Source organism: Leuciscus leuciscus (assembly GCF_965113295.1).
Source record: "Leuciscus leuciscus genome assembly, contig: HAP1_SCAFFOLD_731, whole genome shotgun sequence".
Lineage (NCBI taxonomy): Eukaryota > Metazoa > Chordata > Actinopteri > Cypriniformes > Leuciscidae > Leuciscus > Leuciscus leuciscus.
The window spans coordinates 3,192-24,097 of record NW_028118009.1 but is presented as its reverse complement, the minus strand read 5'-3'; the positions used below and the strand labels follow the sequence as shown (position 1 = coordinate 24,097).

The 20,906-nt window shown below is 37.7% G+C and overlaps 1 protein-coding gene and 1 long non-coding RNA gene across 2 annotated transcripts; both read left to right on the top strand.

Moving 5' to 3' along the window:
* Positions 1 to 1,581: 1,581 nt before the first annotated feature.
* Positions 1,582 to 4,504, top strand: LOC309491929 (ciliary microtubule inner protein 5-like). The gene is made up of 3 exons (XM_082190958.1): positions 1,582 to 2,099; positions 2,451 to 2,490; positions 3,687 to 4,504. The coding sequence occupies exons 1-3, from the start codon at positions 1,867 to 1,869 to the stop codon at positions 3,882 to 3,884; spliced, it is 471 nt and encodes a 156-aa protein (XP_082047084.1). The 5' UTR covers positions 1,582 to 1,866; the 3' UTR covers positions 3,885 to 4,504.
* An 8,603-nt stretch (positions 4,505 to 13,107) lies between these two features.
* On the top strand, positions 13,108 to 18,569 carry LOC309491930. The gene is made up of 2 exons (XR_014203371.1): positions 13,108 to 13,811; positions 13,852 to 18,569. It is a non-coding gene; the product is annotated as an uncharacterized lncRNA (long non-coding RNA).
* Positions 18,570 to 20,906: the final 2,337 nt, after the last annotated feature.

Sequence of the window (20,906 nt, the reverse complement as noted above, 5' to 3'; positions counted from 1 at the left end):
CCCACAGCCCAGAGAAAAAATCAGAAACTGCTCTCTAAAAATATGTCAGAAGAAACTGTTATACTCACAGCCTTTAATTATGAAAATTAAAATGTTGCTTAAATTGTTCTTTTTTACTTTCCTCTCTTTCATTTACATCTTTGTGATTAACCTGCTGCTTCTTATAAGTTAGCACGCAAATTATGGAGTATACCGCCCCCTACTGGGCTACAGAAAGAAGAAAAAAACACATTTAAAAATAAAGAAGCTTGAAAAAAGAAATATACTGAAAAGATTGTATAATAATACTTTTTTCAGACACCAGATTTAAGCACCACACACTCACACAAGAATCTCAGGAACTATGTCTATAAGTCCATTTTTGGGCCTTGGCTGGTCAATAATCTGGTCAACTGCTCAGGTCAGGAGACTCTATAGCACAAACTCGTAAACTTTATATAGTAACATGAGAGTATGCTGTGAGAAAACAACTGAGCTCAAAATAAACGTTTTACATAGTATTTACTAGGGACAACATGTCAAATTGATTATTATTTGTTATTTATTGTGTCTTTGTTGGATTTTTTTATGTGTATGCCCTTTAAAGGGTTAAAAACACATTTCAAACATTATGATATAAATATGATCAAATGTTTTACAATAGAAAATGTAAGAGACAAGTTATGTAATTGCTAAATTCCTCTTGAAACAAACTTTGTTGTATTATTTTAATTTAATACTGTGAAGCTGCTTTGATACAATCTGTATTGTGAAAAGCGCTATACAAATAAACTTGACTTGACTTGACTAAAGGCAGTGTTGTTTTAGTATCCTTGGTTTACTATTATAGGGGTTTTAATATTTTTAATTAGATTTTATTCTTACATTTTGTCATTTTTAAATTAGTTTTTGTTTTAAAATATATAGTCTATAGTTTTATTAAGTTTTATTTTATTTATTTTATTTATATTATTTAGTTTTAGTCATTTCAGTACTTTTGCTTAAACTAAAGGGCAATGAGAAATGTTGCCTTGGCAACTAGTTGTTTTTTATATTTTATTTTCATTAATGTTTATTTTATTTCAATGAATTAAATTTATTTGTGGTTTAAGTTAACGATAAAAAGCCCTGCTGGAGATATATTTATGTTAACAGAGCAGGACTGTGAACTAGTAACCAATTAGAGGTCAAATGTCACAATGGAACAATTCATCTCTGTTTGAGAAAAGATTTTCCCAGTATTAGAATCACTCGTCTCTAACCTCAGTGTGAAGGAATCTTCTCTGAAGTCATACTTTTTCAATTGAGCAGGCCATGTTTGTTCTCATTGGCAGTTACCATGTCCAAAACTGCAGCTTTGGATGAATTAACTGCCACAAACTTAATCAGGTTAGGCTACTGTTGTCTGCCGCACGTAGCCTAATTGAGAACATTATAAGGATAAATAGTAGCCTATGTCTCTTTTATATAGGCCTACATGCACTGTTATGTCACCAACCTGTCAGTCTTTCGCTTTTGTAATGCTCATTTGCTCTCATTGCTGCAGCGGATGTCTCGCCTCCTCGTGAATTAACAAAAGCTTTGAGAGGGTATCCCAGCATCGCCCGGCTGTCTCCAGGGGAAACGTCCCGGGTAAACAAGAGCGAATCTCCGCGCAACCGGGCGTCAGCAGCAGCAGCAGCAGCAGCCCCTCGGCTCGTGTTGTGATTGCTGAACTAGCGCGCGCGACACGTCCATCCACCTCAGAGCAAGACAGAGCCCTTTTCCCAAAAAACAAAGTCTGTTACATTGAGTCAGCATTTTAAAAGTCAAGTGGCTAAATAGGTTAAATGAACTTTACAGTGGCTTAAAATTGTGTTTGGTTGACAAGTTCAAGGGTTGTGAGTGATGGACAGAAAAGGAAACACGCGGCGCGCCACTTCAGCTGGGTACCGTTTACCTGACCGCCCTAACGGTCCCCTCGCCTCTCAGTCCTCGGTCTCAGTGTTCAGGAATTCAGCGGACAGGACACGAAACACCGGTGACACACCGGCGCAATGCGATGATACCCGAGACCCTGTAAAGCAAGACCAGGTTTGGAAAGAGTTTGTGCGCGCGGAGCGAACCGGTACGAAAGAATGGTAAGAAAGATAATTTAATTCACTTTCAGTGGAGTTGCATGTTTGTTACTCACTTTCCCTGGAGTTACGTTACTAATCTTTTCTCTCCCATCTTAAATGTGCCATTGTTTGACCCGTTATTTGATACGGGATGGATTGTGGTTTGACCAGGTGCCCCCTGGACGGTGTGCGTTACGGTTACTCATCCTATTTGACAACTAAATATACAGCCGTTGTTACTGTACACACAACCACCATCATATAAGCTAATAAAACGATGAAGATTTCGCTTCTAAATAATGAATTGCATCGTGGAGAGATAGGCCTATTATAATATCGCGTTGTAAATTATTCATGGTTGTTTTATGACAGGGAGAAGAACTGGAGTTTCCTCATGAACTTTGACCAGCTGGTAAGAAACCCTCTTATCAGTGATGCTCTCTGGCAATAACCCAGATCTGTTGCTGCTTTTTTGAGAATATTGTTAAAATGTAAATATAATTTACACTAGTATCCAAAAGTTTGGAGTCAGTAAGGCTACTTTTATTCTGTAAGGATGCATTAAATTGCAAACATTTGGTACAGAAGATTTATTTTATTTAAAAACATTGCTGTTCTTTTACTCTTTTTATTCATCAAAGAATCCTGCAATTTTCTTTATCACTTTTCTTTTTCCACTAAAATATTATGCAGCATGTTTTCAACATTAATAAGAAATTGTTCTTGAGCTCCAAATCACCACAGAACTGTTTTTACTTTGGTGAGCATTTGAGACTTCTTTCAAAAACAATACAAAAATCTGACTGATTTCAAACTTTTGGTATCATTTATAAAGAAATAGTGTTAAAATTATTGGCATCTTTTGGTTGAAAAAGTCATTGCACTTTCTAATTGTTATTTTGTGTTATTTTGTACTTTTGAGAAATATCATTAAAATGAGATGAAGGTCTGTCATGATCCTTCTTGTGTGGACTTTTATATTATTTCTTGTTCTGTGCCATGTTTTGTTTTCCTTTGTAGTTTTTCTTTATTCGTTCTTTGCTAGTTCCCAGGTGTGTCTTGTTTGCCAGTAACCCCTTGTGTATTTAAACCCCTGTGTTTCGTGTCATTCATGGCAGTATGTTTGGTGCGTTCATTCTGTTCCTAGTTCATGGTTTTCATGTTTGATTTGTTTCTGTAATTATAGGTGAACTAAAAAAATTAGGGAGAGCTGGATCCAAATGCAGATATTTTATTAACAAATAAATAAACATAAACGATTCAAACAAGAAATAACATTAAAGTCCACACAAGACCAGGGGAACACAGGCTGGGATCATGACAAATATAAAAAGCTTTTATTTTAGGCAACATGAAGCTGGTCACACTTCGTGTTCATGTGACTAGCCATATGCAATTCATATATGGTTACTACTGATAAACTTCCTACTTTACAAAGTATTTCATATTTTATATATGATTTTTTTTTTTTTTTATTGAAGCTGTCATCTGTTTATCTTTATTTTTCAGTGAATATTTTCATGGCCAGTTTCATGATGGAGTATGCATAAAGCTGCATTTTTAGGCCTAAATGTTGTTTTTGTTAAATTAGTTGTATCATCCTCACAGGGTAATCCGCGTACAGAAACTTCTCTCCCCAGCTCTGGGTCTTTATATTCAGATAGAGTCCCAAACACCAGTAACCAAATGTTCGGCAGCGGCCTGTACACGGAGTTGGGCAAGGAGATGATTCGCCTGGACAACCTGCTAATCTTGACAGCGAACCACCGCAAGGCCAAAAGGAATCCAGAGATGCAACCGTGCTGAGGTTTAACAGACACAAGATGTGTTAAGAACAGTGTATCAGAGATTTGATCCCTTCTCTTGCCTTGCTTTTATACTCAAGAGTGTTCAGTGGGTAACAGTTTGTTTTTTGGATGTGTATGTATGTGTGTCTTTGCTGTATGTTTTGGCAGTGTATTGAGAGCTTTTTTATTAGATTTTGTGTTGACATTAATATGCATCTCTCTGAGTACTGTAATATGCTGGTGGAGGCAGTAAAGATGACCCTATATTTAGAATAGACTATTTGCATATGAATTTTTTTAGATGAACACAGGTACTTTTCAATATATAAATGCAAATTAGTTTCAGATTTGATTTAAAACTATTTTGTCAGAGCTCTGTGGTATATTTTTCTGTACTTGTACATTGTTAGGGTTAGTTTTGAAAACCTTTATGCATCTCATTCTCAAGTGAAAAATAGGCATCAGATGTGTTAGTTAATTCTTCACAGTTAAGTTTACATATAATCAGCCAATTCTGATATTTTATCCATGAAACAATAGGAGGAATAGAACTGGAATATTTTGCCAAGACCTATTTATAATGTTTTAAAAAAGCTTGCCAAATTATAACCCAATAAAGTTTTTCTCTTTTTAAACAGGTTACATGTATGTGTCCCTTCTTTTTGGTTCTGAAGGTGTGATCACAGTCAAAATAGATTTAATAATATATTCATATATGTTTTCAGTTTTTTTTTCCTTTGAATTTTGAAAGAAAGAGGGGTGTAGATGAGATTGGGAAATGACACAGGCCAGATCACTGCAGCTCATCAACAGTTTGAACTTTTATTTTTTATTTTCCTTGTAGTTTGATGCGTAATAATTGCAACTGAGTTGACATTTGAGGGAGGTTAATGCAGAAAATAGCAGGTCCGTTTAATCGTTCTTGTGAGATATTCAGGTAATATTAGTAGAGCCAGGTTATTTATTGTAGGCCTATGTGCAATTAGAGATAAAACGCACCCTCTAGTGGAAGAACTTGCCCTCTTAAACAATATCAACAAGTGAACATTACTTCATAATGTTCTTGCACCGACAAGAGGTCGCTGTTACACTCTTTCATTGGGAAGTTTCTTTGCTTCTTCAGTGTTCCCTCGCGAATTTGAAAATCTATGCAATAATTCCTTATATTCACCGAATAAATACATTTTAATGTATTAAAAATAATGAACTAAAAAGTCAATTTACAATGTACATCATTGAAGCAACATTCACTGTGAGTTCAACTTTCAACATCATGTGTTCAGTCATCTCACATTTTATAGGCCTACTTAATTGACTTTTGGGATGACAATGTGACAAAAGCCGAGTGATATGGTCTGTGATTCTTCTGTGGTAAGTGTGAGAATTTTATCCGCCGGAGGATATTTGCATTCTCCCGTGCTGCTTCGTGGGCGAGACATACAGAGAGAACAGGGGCTTATGGGTAAAGACTGCTGTTATCGTCGACGTTGGTGATGGATTCATTTAAGCGGATCGGCTCTTTTAAACAACTCATTCCAAAGAATCGTTTACAAAAACGATTCAGCAATTCTTTCACGTCATGACGCAAATGCACTATCACGTGATCCTTGATATACTAGCATGGCATATTGCATACGGTAAAACCTTAACATAAAGCTATACATAATATATAAATGCTGTTTTCGTTTTAATTCCATGATTTAGAACTTGAATTAATTAGTCGCTAATTTGAGAAGTTCCGCTCACACGAATCGCTTTTGTGAGCCGGATCAAATGATTCATTTAAAAGATCCGAATCAAAAGAACGATTCGCTCACGGATCGGACATCGCTAGTTGATGTCAGAAAAACGAACTCGAGGCTCGAGCTGCCTGCTGGAATACCGAGGAACTGATCCGGGGAACCGGCGCGAGCGAGCGACCTGCGGAGACACTTTAGGAAAGCGCTCGCGAGTAACTTAACAAAATTAACTTTATCAAATATATAATACACATAAAACGCACTGGTTCCGTTTCACGTCGCAGTTAAGTGTGTTGCAGGAATGCGTTGGAGTTTGTTCGACTCCAACAGATGCTCGCCTTTGAACAAGAGCAGCGTTGTTTATGAACTGAGGAAGATTTGAAGTCAGGCTCAGCCAGTCCGGAGCGCCTGGGAAAGGGGGAGAGAGAGAGGAGACGAGGGGAGGGAGGAGAGAGAGAAAGAGAGAGAGAGAGGCGGAGAGGAGAGGAGAGGGGCGCCCAGAAAACGCCCTGCTGCTGAATCCTCTCAAAATTAAAACTTTATCGCGCCATTGACGGTACGCTCTCATGAAAGGATGAGAAGTTTGATCCCGCTCAGTTGTTTAAAGTAACCACTTAACAGACTGTTTTGAAGGGAAGTTTGGAAAACCTCAGTTGCTCCCATTGGATTATTTTTTTCTTGCTTTATTCTGGACGAGCCCGGGGTACTTTTTGGAGGGCGGCGAGTCGGAGGCTGTCTAGGCCCGCTGCTCTACAACTAGAAAGAAGATCTTGTATCTTTAATGTGAACCAGAAAAGTTGTGCAGATCGCTCTTCATTGCTCATACTGGCGCCAGGACAAGGTAAAAATGTCGCTAGGAGCGGAGAGAAGGATGGAAAACCGGCTGAGACAACTGGAAGCCATGATCAAAGAGCCGCGGTCTGCGATCAACTTGGAAAGTTTGCTGGTAAGTTCACCGTCATTTTTCATGAATGTTTAATGCGCCTCGAAGATCCGTTGCCTAGTGACACGAGGGGGGGAAGAAATAGCACGAGAACAACTTAACCGCGATGTTGCTTTGCAGAAATGAACGTCACAATGAGCTGTGAGGAAGCTCTGTGTGCACGTTGATGTCTCTTTTATTATGCTCGGCATTTGTACCCAAACATCGCTCCCACTTCCTACTTTCCTTGTCAACAACTTGCGGGAAACCTCAAGTCCCAATCTCCGCGTATAAAACTATTCTCATGTACACTTGCCATATTTGAATAACTCTGCTGCGTCAAGTTCTGAGTTCATCTGTTGCCTCTGTCCAAATATAGTAATATTGTTGGCCTGCAACATGACAATTTCGTAATTCCCCCTTCCTGCTGTTGAAGAGTTGTTTGGTTCTGGAAGTAGACTCTGCCATTAACTAATCTGCAGGTGAAGGCATTTGACACATATTTATGAGGGCAGGAATATTTACAGGTTGATCTAATCTATCCATATATATATATATATAATTTTTTTGTCAACTGATAGATGCCAGTTCAGTGTGTGTTTGTGGGCACGTGATGCTCGACTACACGCCAGAACAGTTGGTGCCAAGTGATAATATTTGGCGAGCCTGTCAATCGGTTTATTTCTGATTTAGCTAATGCCTCCTTTTGGGGACATCATCATACAGAACATTACTTTAACATTACAAAATAACTATGCATATACTGTAAATGAAAATCATTTGAAAAAGTTTATTTTATTTGCAAACAATAGAAGTCAATTGCAATGCTTAACATACAGTGTTTTCAGTGACTGACACTGTCTGGGGCAATATTGATGTGATATATATAGGCTAATAGAATTCAATTAGATTTGTACCGCTCTACCATTCAGAAGTTTGTAATTGGTAATTTAAAAAAAAGTAATTAACACTTTTATTCAGCAAGAACTTTACATTGATCAAAAGTAAAATAAAGATTTTTAAGTAGCAGGTACGATTTCTATTTCAAATAAATGGTCTACTTTGCACAACAGTTTCAAACTTGAGAATACGTTTCTTGAGCAGCAAATCAGCATATTAGAATGATTTCTGAAGGATCATGTGACACTGAACTGGAGTAATGATGCTGAAAATTCAACTTTGCCATAAATGACATTTTAAAATATATTAAAATAGAAAACAGTCATTTTTTATTTGAATACTATTTCACAGTATTACTGTTTTACTGTATTTTTTGTCAAATAAAATGCAGCCTCGGTAAGCATTAGAGACTTATTTAAATAAAATAAATAAAAATAAAATACAATTACCGGATAATGTTGAGCTGGTTGTGATGCATAAACTAAACTAGTCCATGATTTGAAAGCACAACAGTATTCACACTGTTCAGGGAAGCCAACCTACCGATGGCTTACTTATTTTGGATAAGAGAATCTATTTGCATGCATGAAAGAAAGTATTTTAAAATAAAAAAGCATGTGCATTTGAACATCATAGCAGATGCATCACGTTGGTGTAAAACTTGCTGCTCTCAGTGAAGTGATTCATATATGAGGCAGTCAGGGAGACTGTTCTTTTGGTACTGGATGTTCTTGCATGTGTAAACTGTATGTAAAAATGTCAGATCTGTTTGGCTGATTAAAGTTAATCTGGTCCAAAAGCAAACAATACTCGGCAGATGCTCGATGAAGCATGATTTGACTCACCGTATATCTGGGCCACAGTTTGGACTAAACTCTGAGAAGCTGTCTGAGAGAAAGATATGGGTCATCTTTTCTGAGGGAATTGGTGTTTATTAAAGAGGTGTGTTTGTGTATGTGTGTGTGTGTGTGTGTGTGTGTGTGTGTGTGTGTGTGCGTGTGTGTGCACGCTGTCCACTTTGTGAGTGTTGGTGACAGAGTTTCTCCACTGCGGAAGAATGTGTGTGTTTCCTGAGAAGGAGATGAGCAGAGGAGAAGTGGGAAGCAGTGAGTGGGAGTGAACAAGCCTCACTCTCTTTCTCTCTTTGTGTCTTTCTCTCTGCCATTTATAGCTCAAGTCCCTCTCTGGTTAAGCTCAGGGCAGGAGATAGCTCTGTTTGAGAGTTTTTAGCTGTACCGAGATGCTTCTAGAAAACGCATCACACAGATATTTTCATTTCTTCTTTCTCCCTTTTTGCTCTCACCCCCTCATGAACTATTTAACTTGTCATTAATTCTAGCTCAAGCTGATTACTGTCAGTTATCCAGCATAATGCGATTGATTTCAGGCCTTTAAAACAAGCATTTCAGCCTGAGATTATAGCCGCTTTGGCCAGTCTGTGTGTGTTTGGCAGAATGATGCCAAGTGAATCCATCAGGAATTTTCCAGGTTTGTCTCGATTGGTAATCACTAAATTTGGCCGATCTCACGAACCAATCGCAATTTGATGACGTAAAAAAAACGTATAAAGTTGCCGTCGATGTGCATGTAAACAGTATAGCCTACATATTAGGCTTTTGAGACACATTCTGCTTTGCAACTTTGCAAAACATTAGGTAGGGTAGATCTTTAAAAAAAGCTTGGCTAAAGCTATAGGACTTCCTGAATCTGTTCACGTCGCAATCATGATTTTCCAACGTCATTTGAAAAAGTTTAACCAATGGAAACTGGTTCTCAAATATGATAGGTAGGGACAATGTGTCGAGACCAATCGGACACTGTTTTACAGCTGGAGCGCGCTTGGGTTGGATCAGTCGATCTGATTGAAAGGTCTTGATTTACTGTGCGCCATAGAATAGGAGCACACAGCTGAATCAGCGCTGGAATTACATATTCAATAAAATTATATGCCTGAAAAGGTGTTTGTTTACTTGGTTTTATTGTATTTATATGATATTTGTATTTTTGTTGTTTAATTTTTGCCATGAAAATAGCCTTAGATGCTGACATGGCATTAAATAAAATGATCTATCTATCTATCTATCTATCTATCTATCTATCTATCTATCTATCTATCTATCTATCTATCTATCTATCTATCTATCTATCTATCTATCTATCTATCTATCTATCTGTCTATCTATCTGTCTATCTATCTATTATAAATATTTTTATGCTTTGTGGCGTTTTCACATACAAGTAGTTCTTATATTCAGAATAACACTCAGTTCACTTGTTTTGAGATGTTTTTGGACTTATGATGATGATAACCTTGGTTTCAAATGCCATAACTGTTGATTGCTTTGAGATATCAACACAAAATTTGGCCCCAGCTGACATGATTGCAAACATTTGAATGATTTTATGACCTATCATATATACTTTGTAATAGTCATCATGTCAAGCATGAATAATAACAAAATAAATTGCATCACATTTTCTGGGGTTTTCTCAGCAGTGTTGTAACATAAGAACCTCCAAATGTGATTGAAATCTATTTTCTTAAAATTTTGAAAGGTTCTGTCAAATAAGACCATGTACTTGATGATACCTTGTTTTTTTGTAGAGTTATAAGCCATTACTTTTAAGGATGCCACTTGAAATCACGTCAAATCATTCATCAAAATGGGTGTAAGGGGTTAACAGTGACAGTCAACAGAGAGCATGTATCACTTATATAAAGTTTGAATGATCGGGATCGGTATCAGCTGATCATGATGATGGCCAAGAAATCGGAAGTCAGTAAATCCTGATCAGAGCATCCCTAGTGTAATCTAAGCCTCCTTTTTTACTGTGATTATTACATTGTCTTACTGCCACTTTGGCCCATTTTCACCCTTAACTTAAGTCCAAAACTGCTCCTACATGATGGCACCAAAAGTTCTTGAATTTTACATGCAGTACACAATGCATATGATATGACATAGCAGTAGGCCTAAACTGTATATTAGCCAAAAAAACTTTGTGGGCCCTATCATAAACCCGGCGCAATGCAGCGCCAAGCGTGATGTAAGTGTTTTTTGCTAGTTTCAGCCCGTCGCAGTTATCATTTTCACGTCCTCCTGCGCCTCGTTGTTTAAATAGCAAATGCATTTGCGCCCATCTGTTCGCCCATAGGCATGCTGGTCTGAAAACGAGGTGTGTTCAGGCGCATTGTTGGCGTGTTGCTAACTTGCTATTCTGAAATAGACTGCGCCATTGACCAACAAAAACGCAATATTTTTGTCGTTATTTAAAGAGCGCATTAGTAATGTATGCCTATAGGCGGGTCCACAATGCGTGTACACTGCTTATTACACACACAGGTATGAAATAAGAAACAAACTTTTAAATGCATGAGACAGTTGTTGTCATTGAGAATTTAGCCCCTTTCGCACCGGGTAGTTTTAGGAACTAGCCACCAGGGTGGTTCCCCTAAAACTAAATGTTCCCTTAGGGCCATTTTCCTGGTTGCATTCACACAGCCAGTAGGAACAGCGCGGTGGACTTTACTTTGACGACGCTGAGCACACCAGAGCCCAAGCACACAGCGCTCCCATTCTCGTCTTTAGTTTACGATCTGTTTAACAGTCCTGTCTAATACGTTATTAGTCTATACGATAGAAAGTAACGATCTGTTTAACAAAATAAACATCTTGCTTCTGACACTTATCAGGCAAACAGAAATCTATCAGCTCATGCTAATAATTTCGAATCTCAGTGTTACGGAAGTAGCGACTGATCTTTTAATCTCTATTGTGACGTAGTGTAATTGATCCAAATGTAAAGGATTATCGAACAGAAAAAACTGTAGGGTGAGGTAAGGTATTGGTTCTATTCATCGGATGGAGGGAGATCTGAATGTGAACTCGCAATCGATTGTGCAAAAGGGGCGGGGTTTATGCCCACTAATTGATTGGAAAAGTCCAGCATATTAATTATACATGTGCATGAACAAATCATTCATTCACAATAAGATCTTTAGCGTGCATTTAGAAAAATTCATGCCGAATTATTGTTTTAGTCTGACGGAAATCAAACTTTTAACATGCATTTACACACACGTAATCTGTTACAGTATTCTAATCCAGACGTGGCCTGTTGAAATGAAAATTCAGAAATGGCATCCGTTCCAACATTCCAGAGAGCAGATTTCTCCGCTTTACCTGAAGATCATGTAATATTCCTGCTAAATTCAGAGGGCAGCAGTTGGACATGCAAACTTGAGTCAACAGCTAAACAGACCCACTATCTCTGAGATTAAGTGATTGGAGGTTTGCCACAAACTCTTGCATGTTTAAACAAATGATATTTCATATAGCAGCATGGTGGATGATCATTAAGGAGGTTCTATTGTACAGTTAAAATAGCTTAGCCTATTTAAGATTGCCAGGTGGCAGCGTGGTCTGAGAGAAAGGGCAAAGGTCAGGCTCAGGAAAGGAGGTTAATGAATAACCTGTCTGTCATTTATTTAGTGGCTGTCAGAGAGGCAACACTTACAAAATAATTGTAGCGGACACAGTCCTAGGTTAACCGTAAAACCAGACTGCTATTCTTTATTCATAGAAACCAGGTCTCGTGTTGTTTGGATTGGGTCAAAGTGGAATGTTCCAGTTGCGGGGTGTTTTTTAGACACTTAGTTTGCAACCCTGAGCTAAGATAACCGGCAGTCACGCTGTAGGCTGGAATGTTGATGGGCCTTATCTCTGTTCCCTTTTTTCCTTGAGGTGTGTGTGGATAGCATCTGCTTGTGTGTGTGTTTGTGTGGTTGCAGTGGGTAAGAGATGCTGACCACAGTCTTCAAATTCCACCCTTCTTCCACACATTCACATTAGACCTGTGTTTTGTAACTAAATTTTTTGGATGTAATAAGCAATTTTTTGGATGCACATTGCCTTTAATTAAAAATGTGCACGTCATTCAGCTTTGGATATGTCCCAGGGATTGATTAGATTTCAAGATTTTTATAGATTTTTTATAAAAATCACTTTCTTTGAAGCTTTTCTTTATCATGCCTCCATTGTTTTTTTCCCCTTCAAACTTTTTAATTCCCTTTTATTTATAGATTTTGATTGACCTTTTATCCGACTGTCCTGTGATACATGCGTGCATGATGCACTGTATGTAGACAAACTAAAACTATAGAGAGCGTGAAGTGTTTGAGTTTTTGTGTTTACAGGACCAAAAATGGCATAGTTGAAGAAACACCCATAACTTCCTGTTGAACAAAACATTGACATATTTTGACAAATCTTCACATATACATTTTTCATGCATATTCTTAAAAAAAGAGAAAAGTTTGGGGGTCAGTTCAATTTTATTTTAAAGAAATAAATATAAATACTTTAATTCAGCAAGGATGCATTAAATGCTGTACTTTTGAACTTTCTATTCATCAGATAATCTTGAAAGCATCTCAGTTTCCACCAAAATAACAAGCAGCACAACTGTTTTCAATATTGATAATAATATAAAATGTTTTTTGAGCACCAAATCAGCACATTATAATGATTTCTGATGCATCATGTGACTCTGGAAACTGGAGTATTAATTATGCTGAAAATTCAGCTTTGCCATCACAAGAATAAATGACCTAATAAAATTAATTAAAACAGAAAATGATTTTAAATTGTAATAATATATTTCACAGTATTAGTGTTTTTACCTTGGTGAGCATTAAAAAAAGTTAATCGACCCCAAATAGTTGAATGGCAGTGTAGGTTCAGAACAACAACATATTATTTTAAAAGCAAACCATACACTTTCAGTCTGAAACATAAAGACATTAGATGTTAGAGTCTCTGAATCTATGTGCAGGTGTCTCACTGATCTCAGTTACTGTACATTTACAGTAGCGTTACCTCTGGCCCGTCTTCCACACTGAAGCAAAAACAGAGCTGTAGTACAGATGACGCGAGTACACACTCCTGTGAAAGCTGTTGTGTTTGTAAAGTTTATCCAGGAACATCTGGGATAAGCAGGAGTCCAGCTGGACCCCGATACTGTTATTGTTTGCTGTCTTTGTTGGATCTTATCAGTCCACAGCAGGTTTAATCTCATCAGGAGAGGATCTGTTCTGCAGCAGGAGAGGAGATGTGGTTTCGTGGGGCTAACATCCATCCATACCTGTCCTGTGTTCTTCCCTGTACGCTGGATATGGAATTTCATTGGATGCTGTGCTGATGAGGCCTCCCCATATTCTTGTAAACATTTTGTGTCTTGTATTGGTTGAGCTGGGCTGGGTATCACATTGCTTATGTCAACACCATTAGCAGGTGCTACTGTTTTGCAGGAGAATCAGAGAAGTTCTGCTTCTGTAGAGTGTGTGTGTGTGTGTGTGTGTGTGTGTGTGTGTGTGTGTGTGTGTGTGTGTGTGTGTGTGTGTGTGTGTGTGTGTGTGTCTGGAGGCAAATGGAAATATGTCTCCGGAAGAGGGATTGATCATCCTTGAAGTTTCTCTTTTTAGACCTGAAACTAGTCTCAAGAATGATCAGGTTGCTCTGACACCTGATATTTAAATACTTTAACATGGGGTGTAATTTTACTTTTATAAAACATTTAATTGGGGTAGTGCACAGAAAATCTAATCAGCTAATCCGCTTTTCGAATTCGACTTTATCACACAGTGCTTCCAAAAAAATGTAAATGTATAATCCAGTCACATGGACCACTTTTTAGTCATTTTTATTATGCTTTTGCATGCTCTTCGAAGCTTCATTCCCCTAGTTTTTTTTTTCATTTTCATTAAGACTGGCCCAGAGAAATTCTTATTGGTTTGGAACAAAATAAGGGTGTGTAAATGATGACAGAATTTTAATTCGTGGGTGAACTAATCTTTTAATGAAATATAACTTGTTCTAGTTTCTGAAATATGGTTTCTGTGAAAATATTGGGTTGTCAAAATGTTCTCTCTGGACACCTCCTTCCTAGAACAGAAATGGTGAGTGAAATGAAGGGTTTGGCCAGTGTGGTTTCTTTATACCAGACCTGTTGGTATATAATACCAGAACGCATCAACCACATCGAAAACTGCCCAACAGTGGTTTCAGAAGTGATTTAAGGGGAAATGGTACTTCAGAGCTAGATGTATTTAATGCAGAGCTTAATCACACCGTACAGCAAGATGCACACTGTAGTCTGGACCTGAACCTTGTTTTTTCTCTATGGTTTCATGTTTGTTTGGCGTTATTTGTTGTTGTTTTATGGCATGGCATTGTGCTGTTGAGAAGTTCCACACCCTTGTTGTGCGTTGTCATTAAGGTTGATCTGATTGCTTTGGTGGACGTGAGATGTGTCATCTTCAGGGGGCGTGTGTTTTGAAGACCTCTTTGTAGCAGTGTTGAAAGAAAACCTGTATTATATAATTATTCAATTGTTTTAACCGTTCAAAAACTACAGATTTTGGGGTCAGTAAGAAGTCCCTTATGCTCACCAGTCACCACAGCTGTATTTCTTTGATCAAAAATACAGAAAAACAGTAGTGTTGTTAAATATTACAATTTAAAATAACTTTTCTATTCTGTAATGACAAAGCTACATTTTTAGCATCATTATCCCAGTCTTCAGTGTCACATGATCCTTCAGAAATCATTCTAATATGCTGATTTGGTGCTCAAGAAACATTTATCATTATTATCAATGTTGAAAAAAGTTGTGCTGCTTAATATTTTGGTGGTAAGTGTGGTACTGTAATCCTTTTTTCAGGATTATTTGATTAATATAAAGTCGAAAAGAACAGCAATTGTTTGAAATAGAATATTTTGTAACATTAGGTTTTTACTGTCTCTTATCTCTATCAATTTAATGCATCCTTGCTGAATAAAAGCATTCATTTCTTTAATAAGAACTGTTGTGTGTGTGTATTATATAGATATTTGAGTGGTAACTTGTCTGAACTGGTTTATTGAATTGTTTATTAAATGGTTTATTGACTTGTTTATTAAATTGGACTGAAACGGATTGTTATCGGTGGGATTTTTGAACAGATGTTTTGAATGTTCCTTGTCCGTGTCTCAGTTTCCACTGAAATATTGCTTGTGGTATCTACCCTGTGTACACTTAATCCTGTCTCTCCTCTGTGCGTTGAACTATAAGACTGGTTTTAACTGGACTAGTGGCATTAGCAAATTAATTAGACTAATAAAAAAGTGACTAACTAATGGAGGATGGCGAATCCTGTTAAACACTCTTCCGCTGATCAGCTTCTTGCTGTTGAGTTTACCGTTTCATTGGAATCGGAGATGATTCATGATCTTTATTGCTCTGGAAAACCTCTGCTCTACATTCTACATAAATCCGTCTTGCTGACATGTTAATAAACACATGGGCTATGGAGCTGCTGCATTAGGAGTGTGTGTGTGTGTGTGTGTGTGTGTGTGTGTGTGTGTGTGTTTGGGTGGGTGGGTAGGTGTCTTAGAGAAGGGAGTGATGTGGCGTACCTATCATCATCACATTTCTATTTCTATCAACTCAAGCCTGTGTACTTTGTTTGCATTCTGATCTCTGATGAATCCTGTAATCCAGCATTAAATTGTTGATAAGCAGCTGTTTAATGGCTTATTTGTAGCTCTAGTCACTTCTCATAAATAATAAATATTTTTTTTAGTTACTGGATCTCTCTGCAGTGAAATGTGGCATCTCCACATACATCGGCTGCTCTGTTCCTAAACCTAGTGAGCCACCTTGCCATCTACATAGGCTGCTGTCCTCTAGTAGGCATCATAACTGAAATGAATATTGGAACTATATTACAAATAGCGATCTTTGGGTGAGAGGACTCAGCTCGCAAAAGACTTTTGCTTTAGCATATACAGTATTGCTGAGCTAACAATGCAATACTCTCACATACTGGGTAAAATAGTAAATTTGTATTATATTGTATTATTGTATTAATATTTCAGATTTTTTTTTTTTTTTACTGAACTGGTCATAGTTTGTTATGGGATTGCTTTCCCACATGGCTAGCCTATATGATTTGGGGGGGAAAATCTAATTGCTTTTTCTTTTCCTGATAAAATTTGTGAGAATTGTAATATTTCACTGTAAAATTAAATAAGTAGGGCCTACATATTTTGGTGGAAAAACTGCAGGGAGACTATAGAGCATCTCTTTTGTTAAAAACAGCTGATTTATAAGTGCTTCTTTTTGCAAGTTTTGTAAGATGGTTGGTGCAACGTTTGTTTTTTACAGGTGGATATGCTGGACTTCTCATGCCATCGAGTTGTGTCTGTGCGCATTCATTAGCCAAAGGGAGGACCAGGAGCACTCCGTCTAATTCATCTTCAGTACATTTTAATTCACTAAATAGCCGTTACAGGAAAGATCGATTGATGGATGAGTGGAACACGTTATTTTTGCTACCAGTTTCAAGAGAGACCTCAAGTAGAAATAGTTTGTTGGACAGTTATCAAATTACACTTCAAAGGCATGAGTTACAAAAACATTGTAGTTCTTGTCCTAAGGGTGCTTGGAGAACGACTCTGACTTTGATGGATAGGAATGTGTATGGTCTGTTTTGACAGGTCATCAAGTGGGAATGAAGCAGATGAAGTCGTCATTTGTCAACGGATCTCTATGTGAGAGAGATATAGAGTAAAGTTAAGTTATCTAATTCATGAAGAATCGCCTTTGACATTGTTTGCAGATTGTGAGATGGGCAAACTATTACACTGGCGTTTTACATTTACATCTAGTCATTTAACAGACGCCTTTGTCCAAAGCGACTTACAAATGGGGACTAAATTAAGCGAGTCATCGTGAAGAGGTTTTACTGTGTATTGTTTGTGTGTGTGTCTTCAATGAGAAGATGAATATATAAAAAGATCTTTTAAAGTTTGAGTTTTTTAATTCTTTCCAGAGCTTATCAGGTCCCTCCCTCCTTTCATTCTCTCTCTCTCTCTCTCTCTCTCTCTCTCTCTCTCTCTCTCTCTCTCTCTCTCTCTCTCTCTCTCTCTCTCTCTCTCTCTCTCTCTTTTTCTCTCTCTCTTTTTCTCTCTCTCTCTCTGGGCAGATAGGAGAAACACTGCCATATAAGGTGGTGTGATAGTGGCCTTGTCCATTTTTACCCGGGAACAGCAGCTGTTCCTCTCGCCCCCTCAGTCAAAACAACCAGGAAACCTTTTCCCAATGCTCTCGAAATGTTACAGAAATCCTGCCCTCTGTGACACTTTATCTGTCTGCCTATAGTTGACCAGGTCCAGGTAATCGCCTTAGCGTGGTAAAATCATGCACAGGTTCTTGTGTCCTTTTTAAAACTGCAGCAACAACATAATATATAAATCTATATATTTTATAACATTATAAATGTCTTTACTGTCACTTTTGATCCATTTTAATGTGTCCTTGCTGAATGAAAGTAAAAACTTTTGAACGGTAGTGTAGATGTTTAAAAAGTCGTTACACGTATTCATCATAATAATCAGAATAAAACAATTTTGATTTTGTCATGAAGCTTTGAGGTTCTGATTTTAGTTTTGATGTTTTTTGAGAAATGTGTGATAGGTTTCAGGAAATGAGCCTTTGTAAGTGTGACAACCTGTGAAAGCTTGGTGCTAGTGACACATTGATGAATCTGTTAGACCACTTAAACAAGCAGATTTTTTTCATTTTGAGATTATCTGCATTGACTGAAAACTGGATGGTGGATTTACAGAAGTAGTTCCCATTTTGTCTGTTCTAAGATAGTAGGCCTAAACATTTTCAGAATTTATATTGTGCAACGTTGTGCATTTAATTTTTGCATGTCTCAATTGTTATCATAAAAGTTTATTACGTTTAAACATTGATGTTACATCAGCCATCTGCCACCCTTTTCTCTATACTGGCATCAGCATCAGTTCATTTGAAGTGTTTTGGCTTCCTAAAACCGCTCTTAACTATACAACAGGATGTGCAACGGTGAGGAAGGATTACTGCAAAAGGTGTTTTACCTTGCAGATGTGACAGATTTCTCATTTCTACAAAAACAAAATGCCAATTTACAACACGCAAATTAACTTTCCAGGTTTTCACGTTTGTATTGGGGCATGTTGTTAAATATCTGGGCAATAATGTTAGAAATATTCAACTTTGTATATTCCGCTTTCCTTTATTTTATTTAAAATTTCTTTATTTTCTCTACATATTTTTGAGAGAATAAAAAAAAAAGAAAACCTGGTCTCAGTTGTTCAGACTTCAGATAATCTTATTATCGACTGATGCTTATTTCAAATTGCTAAATATCTGTCAGCTAATCAGCCTGTTATATCAGTATACTGATACACTAATTGTTACACACAGGGAGCTAATAAACTAAGAGGTTGTTAGTTACATGAGGTTGAAAGTGTGAGCGTGAGAAGGAGTGTCAGAGCGAGAGGATGTCTGCGGGTTTAACTGAAGCGTGGATAATCATTTGTCATTATTGCAGTTAGTGTTGGAGGTGGTGTGTTTGTGTGTAGTTGGGAGTGACTCACACTCAGTTTGTGTGGTGTGTGTGTGTGTATGAGGGAATGTTAAAATGCAGAGAAATGCAGTATTTTTAACTCCCACTCAGGTTTCAGGGTTTTCATTTGCCATTTGGATTCACTTACTGTATGCTGTTTTGCATTCCATGCATCTTTCATAACAACCATGTTGTTGTTTTTCGTTAATGTGTGAGTCTCTTAACTCAAAATAATAAACCATAAAAATAAATGGGGCTCTCTTCGACTAAAGATTTTTCTAGTCGATTAGTAGTCGTTCATGTAGTATTAGTATTAGTAGTCGTTCATGTAGTATTAGTGCATCTCTACTTATAAGCAAGTCAAATACTTCATTCATGGAAAAGCAATCTTCACATCTATGTTTGAACGACACAGAACGGGTTTTTCCCCACCATCTCTGCATGTTTATTCTGGGCAACTCTTAAATGCTTTAATGGTGCTTAGACCTGCTGGAAACGCCTAATATTATAAATAATGTTACGTCCCCATTTTATTCTTGGAATGGAGGAACATGTAATAGAATAATAATGGTGTGATGTGTAAGGTTCAATTCCCAACCCCAGGGTGAATCAAAAACAAGTTATTTTATTTTACAAATGTGGGAGGATTCCAAGGCTTCAAGAGGGGACAAGGCCAAAACAACTAACATTAACCGTCTAACTAGTAGGGAGAAACTAACTCAGCTACAAAATAAAAAAAAAAAAGTACTATAAAAATACACTTAGGCTACTCCCTAACTAGCTTAAACAGGAGAAAACAAGATCAAAATGGAATTGCACCCACCTATCTACTAATCCCTTCCCAAAGAATGAACAATATAAAGAACAATACAACTAAGGTAAACAAACAAATAGTAACTTACAAACAAAAAAGGTTTTCTTGTTGTAGGCACTAATTACAAGAGTGTTAACACAGTAACACTGAAGAGAAACTCAGGGCTTTTTTTTACACTGGGCACATTTGCTGATGCCCGAGTCTGAGCAGGATTGTTCCAGCGTTGGTCTAGTTTCACACACTCAACTTGATTCTGTCAAACCCTGGTGCATGTGCGTTCATCTTGCGTCATCACAAACATGAAATGCAATATATTGTGTGTTTTATTAATTTGGTGATTATGCGCAGCTGAGTAAACAGCACTTGGGTTTACTGTATGTGGTTTGCATTTCTGCTGCTTGAGAACAGACTCTTTTATGGAGACAGTGGATTGCCATTCATTTGCCGCCCTGATTGCACTCGCTATACATGAATACACTGTAAGCTCACACTGGCGCATATCCAAGGTAAATCAACACTATCATCCCATATATGTGTTTTATTGAACTAAATACATCGTAATCGGCTAAAACGTATGTGCAGGTTACTTTACTTCCTGAACAAGTGTGTTCCCGAGCCCGTGTTGCTTTCACATTCACGCGAATCACGCCACAGTTCAAGTGCAACCGAACTCAGATCACCTCCTTCAGGTAGTCTGGGGTTCGGCACCCCAGTGCGCACCCGGGTCCACATGACCGCTTTCACATTACCAATTTTTCATGCAAACCGTGCTCCGTTCCGAACTAAACTGCCAGTGTAAAAACGCCCTCAGTCAACAAGGTATAATCATAAACGATTAGTAAAGCTTTTGAGTTGAGAATAGAAGCCCTAACAAAGCAGCCTACACACACACACACACACACACACACACACACACACACACACACACACACACACACACACACACACACACACACGCACACACACGCACACACACACACACACACACACACACACACACACACACACACACACACACACACACACACACACACACACACACACCTCCATGGAATGGTGCTGCTTAAATCTCCAAAGGTTCTTCTCATCCTCCAATCACAGATAACCAATCATTGGAGTCAGATGGCAGCCATTACAGATGGCAGCCAGAGAGAAACAGGGAGAAAGGGAAAAAAATAAAGAAAACAAAACAAATACGTTCTTGGATGTGAGAATAAATATTTGTTTTT